The sequence below is a fragment of the Garra rufa genome, chromosome 9, assembly GCF_049309525.1.
Source record: "Garra rufa chromosome 9, GarRuf1.0, whole genome shotgun sequence".
Lineage (NCBI taxonomy): Eukaryota > Metazoa > Chordata > Actinopteri > Cypriniformes > Cyprinidae > Garra > Garra rufa.
Window position 1 is genome coordinate 20,576,306 of NC_133369.1, and position 6,402 is coordinate 20,582,707.

At 41.8% G+C, this 6,402-nt stretch overlaps 1 protein-coding gene across 1 annotated transcript; it reads left to right on the plus strand.

The window, feature by feature from the left end:
- Positions 1–1,433: 1,433 nt before the first annotated feature.
- Positions 1,434–4,983, plus strand: scrt1b (scratch family zinc finger 1b). The gene is made up of 2 exons (XM_073847569.1): positions 1,434–1,897; positions 2,729–4,983. The coding sequence occupies exons 1-2, from the start codon at positions 1,783–1,785 to the stop codon at positions 3,451–3,453; spliced, it is 840 nt and encodes a 279-aa protein (XP_073703670.1). The 5' UTR covers positions 1,434–1,782; the 3' UTR covers positions 3,454–4,983.
- The last annotated feature ends 1,419 nt before the right edge of the window (positions 4,984–6,402 follow it).

The following is a 6,402-nucleotide window of genomic DNA, read 5'->3' on the forward strand; positions in this document are numbered from 1 at the left end:
AATCTAGTAAATTACAGCTAATGTTGCTAACTTAAAGGAACATATTAAGGGAAATATTTCAGTGGTAATGTGTATTATGCAAAGGGGTGTCAACCCCACCGAAAAGGCTTTTATGGAGTTTGTGGATGTGTTTTTTGAAAGCTTCGGAGCAGTGGGGATGTTAACAATAGCTAACTGTCATACTGTTATCGTCATATTAAGAAAGAAAGAATGAGAGCTATGAAGTGTTTTCCTTCTTTTAGAAACTTGTTAGATTCCGACTATTATATTTGCTTTACTTTAGTCACAAAATGTGCCAGTTTCTTAAACCTAACCCCAAACAAATCACAGAGAGATTGAAGGTGATGTTGGTTAAAGAACATAAACAAGTGCATGTTTAAGCACAGATTATGTCTGAAAAGGTATAACAGCACGTCAACAGATCATCTGTATTCAACAATAATCATCTCTCAGTGCTTAATGTCTGCTTCTGGCCTTGGTGTTATTTATTTTTGTGCATTTTTTTTTTAACAGTAAGGATGTCTTTTCTGTGGCACAATAACATATAGGTAACACTTTACAATAAGTTTCATTAGTTAACATTAGTTAACTACATTAGTTAACATGAACTAAGAAAGAAAAATATTTCTATTAATCTTGGTTGATGTTAATTTCAACATTTATGTATGCATTATTAATATTACAAATTGTGCTTGTTAATAATAGTTAGGCTATTGCACTGTGAACTAACATGAACAAAAACTGTATTTTTATTACTTAACATTAACAAAGATTAATAAATAGTGTAATAAATGTATTGTTCATTGTTCGTTCATGTCAGTTCATACATATTTAAATAAATATATTGCTACTAATATTGCTAGAAAATATGAATATATATAGAGGACGATTTCTGTATTGATATTTGTGATGTACTGTATCTTAAGGGTTTTATGGGATGTCTATGGATGCCCAATCTATTTTGTGCAAGCTTTCAGAGTAGAGGTGCTGAAATCGACCAGTGGAAGAGAGGAACAGACCAAGTTTGAGGTGTTACTGCTTTTTTATATACTTGTTGTTAGTGAAAGCCTGTAAAATGTTTTTATTCTTACAAAACGCTAAATGCATCCAAACAAAAAACATATACGATTTGCCTTGATTTATAAACAGTGCATTTAGGATGAGACCAATTAAATTGTAGTAAATAGACTTTTCACAACAATAAATTCTTATTCCGCAGAAACATGGCGGGCGCCGTGAACGTCGAAAAAAATGCGACTGAGAGACGAATAACAGCATCAATAAATCATTCTCGTCCAATGTTGTTCCCGGGAGATTTCTGATGGATGAAATTAAGCACTTCCATCTCCATCTCCCACCTGATCGCGCACGTATAAATCCCAGCAGCTGATCAGCAGAGCTCAGACATCAAACCGACCTCGCGCGAGCAGAAGACGGCAGCGGACACCTTTCTCTCTCTCTCTTCTCCCGCTTTAACATTAACAACAGCTCCTCCGGAAACGTGCTCGCATTTAAAGCTGCCCATTTTTGGAGCGCATCCATTTGGGTCTGACACGCGGGCTCCTGGAGGCGGATCTGCTGCTGCTGCTTGTGCCGCTGTCGCGCTCGCTGTCCAGTGCTGAAGTTGCATTTCGACTGTGCGAAACGGCTGGAGCATCCGCGTCTGTCTTTCCCCCCGCTCAGGTGTTTGACTTTCAGCCCTGCAGGACCAACTCTTCTATTGTGCGGTGGATAAAGCGAGGATAACGTGCTGGAAGAGGCTTTCCGCTCTGCGCTCTAAACATGCCAAGGTCTTTTTTGGTGAAAAAGGTGAAGCTAGATGATTTCTCATCCACTGAACTTGAGAGCGCGTACGGCAGGTCCAGGACCGATCTTAGCTTTCGGATACACGACAAAGGTAAATGCAAAGGAATGTTTATTCCCTTTTTCTGATCATTTAGCACTCTTTAGCTTGATACAAGCAGAGTTTTAGATGAAACCACAAGCAAGCACATCGGAAATTGCTCAGCGTGGTTTTGCGGTTCATTTATGAATTAAACTCTGCAGGATGGAAAGTAGACATCCAGTAGCGGGATTAAGCACTTCTGTGGCTTCGCTTGTGATTTATGTGAAGGCATAATGGGAATGCAAACACAATTAGTGGGATTCCATCAGCGAAAAGGCTTAGCATTTGCGTGCATGCCATATGAATATCTGCCGCTGGTAACAACGCTGAACTTCTCAGCAACTTGGAGCCACTTCTAGATGAGCTTAGGCGTTTGTTTATTCTGCAAATCAAAGAAACGCTTAGGGCAGCTGCACACAGCGCACTGTGCTTATGGTGGTGCCTTTAGAAGGGGGGTAATTAATCTCCCAGTGTGAAAAAGTGCTATCTGTGCTCATACTGTACTGTAAGTCCACGGTAAATGTGGCATCCTTCACAGCTCCCCAGCTTTGTCCTGAAATAACTCTGGAATAATGTGAAGTCAAGCTGACACCTATTCTGTTTGAAATTTCCTGTAGTGAGTGGTCATTAAGTCTAATTATATTCAAAGAGAAATGCTGAATTTGTTAAACACATAATGAATCTCAAAGAGCACTGGCACAATCTGGTCGCCGGTCGCCTTTGCCAAGGTGGAGATAAATTGAGCGGAAAAGTGGCCGTTGCGTCGTCGAAGCCCATTGTCCTCACCCGATTCCCTTGTGAATATGAATAATTGAATAAAAGATCTTGTTCTCTCCACGCTAGGCTACATCAGTGACTACATCACCCCGGCCGTTTACGATGGAGAAAGTGACGGCGGCACTAAAGTACCTTCCCCAGGACCGATTTATGACGGCAACCACAGTGACTACGGGGCCCCTGACTCGGACCAGCCCGACAGCCCGCAGTCCGAGATCACGTCCGGGTACATCAACGGCGACACCGCGGTGAGCGAAGGTTACACGGTGGACGCGTTCTTCATCACGGACGGCAGGTCCCGTCGAAAAGTGATCGGAGGCTCGCGGACCCTCCAGCGGCACACGTGCAACGAATGTGGCAAAACCTACGCAACATCTTCCAACCTGAGCAGGCACAAACAGACGCACCGGAGCCTGGACAGCAAGATGGCCAAAAAGTGCCAGACATGTGGGAAAGTCTATGTGTCCATGCCAGCCCTGGCCATGCACCTGCTTACCCATGACCTCAAGCACAAATGTGACATATGTGGGAAAGCGTTCAGCAGACCTTGGCTACTGCAAGGCCACATGCGCTCGCACACGGGCGAGAAGCCCTTTGGATGTGCACACTGTGGAAAAGCGTTCGCCGACCGCTCCAACCTGCGGGCGCACATGCAGACCCACTCAGCGTTCAAGCATTTCAAATGCAAGCGATGCAACAAAACTTTCGCGCTCAAGTCCTACCTGAACAAGCACTACGAGTCGGCGTGCTTTAAAGGCGCGTTCTCGCCGCTCGCGTCCGTCGAGGCGTGACTTCCGGTCTGTAAGCGCTCACTTCCCCGTCACGTGTTAGGATGATTACGCTATCTTACCCAGTTATGTCTCACAATCAGAATGAAACCCAGTAATAGCACAATTTTATCTATTATTTTTCTCTCTCGCAAAGTTGACCTTAAAGGAATATGGAACCTTCGCATGCACTTCAGCACCCATGTCCTCAAATGACGTTCAGACAGTTCACCTCGGCGCTGCACGGCACTTGACTATGACTTGCGTCGAATGAAGGTTTGAGTGACACCGTGTTCCTCATTAAAATAAAACTCTTTTGTATTGTCAGTGGATATTATCATACTGCTGCAAGTGGCCCAAACGTATTCGCAATCGAGGTAAACCGGTATTATTTATTTATTGATTGATTTTTTTTATAGATTTATTTTTTGTTCGTCTGTTTACTTCATCTAGGATGTATGATTGTCTATGATGCACTGAAAGTGTGATTTTCATGTATTTATTTATTTATTTATTTGAATGATTATTTTGGCCTTTTTCTTTCTCAATAACGTTGCCTTTTGGGTTATGCCAGTCTTATTAACATGCCAAAGCATTTAGATCCATGGTAATAATTTAATTTTTTTTTATTATTTTTTTTTATTATTTTTTGTATACCTACGTAATGCATGCAAAAAGAAAAGAAATCTATGCCAATACCACAAAGCTTATAATTTTGCCAAAATGTAGAGATAGTATCAGGGGGCAATATTTCTAGGGGTTCTCATAAGAATATAAAAAGCAATAATTATAATGCATGGTATTTTTGAAAGTAATAAAGTATTACCTATAGCAGTTTTTTCTAAATCAGGTACGTTTTGATCCAATACTCTTAATAAACATTTAAAAGTACCACATCAGGGAAAATGCCAATGTAGAGTTTAGTGAGACTAAATCCATAAGTCTAAACCATCTTTCTTTGCTCTCTGCTTATGCACTGCCTGCCTCGAGTTTAAGCGTAGATTTAGGAAGTAGGCCCAAAGTGCTGTAACTCCACTCTAAGCAATTCAGAACCATTCTCTAGAAGCGTGGAACATGTAATGGCTTTTCTGAGGTTAACTCAAAGGGACACGCAAGGACAAGAAAAGGACTGGAGCGATAGGAAGGTGTACCATCTGCATAGCTGTTCCAGAATGCACTCGCGCTGCATTTCCGGCTCAGCTCAGATCAGACACTTTATTTTCTCCAGTTTGGGTGTCCCTGAGGTTGAAAGCACTTCATTGTAGAAATCCTTAAAGAGTAGCACAAAAACCCTAGATTCAGGTAGATGTTACCTAGCTCAATCTTCCTTTTTTTATACCTCCAACGAGGAATAACAACTCAGTTTGTGAGATGATCTTCATGTAGATACTCATTTGAAGAGGAAAAACCTTTTTACTGTAGATGAATCCACTAATCCTGTTCAAGAAACAAACAACAACAAAAAAAATGTCCTGCGACTTTTTGAGCCAATGTTCAAATGATGTAAGCACAAGACACAAGGCATTTTAAGCACTTCATAATAAAGGCAAAGTAAACAAACCGAGTCTATTGCTCATTTGTCCCTGATTATTGCCGTTCCTCTGTGAAATTAGTCTATTAAAGAGGCCAATTAATCTTGGTGAATGAAAATCAATGCACACGCACTGACGAAGCAACGCAGGCCAAGAGATGGGACGGGCTAAAACCTGCTATGGTTATTTACGGTTCAATATATCCACTCTGGCAGTAGCAATTGGTTGTTTTTAATGTAGCACCAAAAGCTGATATAATGGAAATAATGGAGTGGCGATAATGGAAGTCCAGAGGGAACAATTTCCACAGGTGCTGGGTTTCCTTCAGGGGGACATTCTCGCCACACAATCTTTGTCGGATAAGAAAAACGTGCACTTTTGTTACCTCAGATCAACAGGTTTCATGCTGAAGCTGCTTTTCCATCCTTACTTCAGCATACGCATTATTAGCTGTTTGTTTTACCGCTTAAACTGAGTTGAGTTTGGCCGACTGTGGATGCAAGATAAACAGCCTGTGCGTTAGGATGCAATCCACAAACACACACCACGAAGTGCGGCTTTTACTGCAGTTCCATCTGTATCTGCTCAGTTCTCATTCAGCGAGAAGCACCAAACTCTCCCGCTCAGGTTAATCTAGCTTGTGCAAACGAGGCCACCAGTGTCATCAATTTGCTGGGAATCATTATCCGAGCATTCTGAGCGTCTGCGCTCCGGTCTCCGGAGCTCTGGGTAATTGTGCTAGCAGGATGGGATCAGCAGGAGCCATTATTTAACCGGAGACAGCTGTGCGAGGGGCCGCACACGTTGATCTGTTTGCTGTTTCGTCCCTGTCTCTCTGCTTTAGGATCACAGCATCCCTTGAGTGATTCCTGCGTCTTCTGTACTCTCCGTGTTCTCCATGGTCCTTGGCTCTCTGACAAACCCCATAACGCTCTCTCAAGTCAAGCAGGTGTACTTTTACAACACAGCCCGAGCTTGATCGTAGAATAAACATTTTCAAAAGTGATTATTGGATTGGGTTTAGTCAAAGAAACTGCTTATTAGTGACATTGCTGTTTTCGTTCTGGAAAGCCAGAATCAATATCCACGAGGTTACAATCAGCAATGGCTGAAATTGTGCCTGTGTCAACTGATGGATTAGATCAGAAGCTATTAAAGCAAGCCTTGTACTCAAAAACACATAGACGGGTCAGAGAACAGTACTCATTAAGAGTTTGTTGATGTACTACTACTAATAGCTGGCTGGTTCCTATACATGCCAACACTCTCATAAGAAAACATTTATCTTGCACCAGCAAAACGCTGTAGTGTATTTTAAGTTTTAAATGTTCAAACTGTTTATTCTGCAGTAAAAAGGTCTAAAGGTGCATTATAATCCTTGTTCTTCTCCTCTACTGTTGCACTTAAATCTTTAAATATTCAAAACATGCTGTCTCAACAA

What these genes read in the sequence shown, in the direction of transcription:
- scrt1b (XM_073847569.1), top strand. Translation starts at nt 1,783, where the DNA reads ATGCCAAGGTCTTTTTTGGTGAAAAAGGTGAAGCTAGATGATTTCTCA. An exon ending in CTTTCGGATACACGACAAAG is followed by an intron (nt 1,898 to 2,728) that starts GTAAATGCAAAG and finishes TCTCCACGCTAG; the next exon opens with GCTACATCAGTGACTACATC.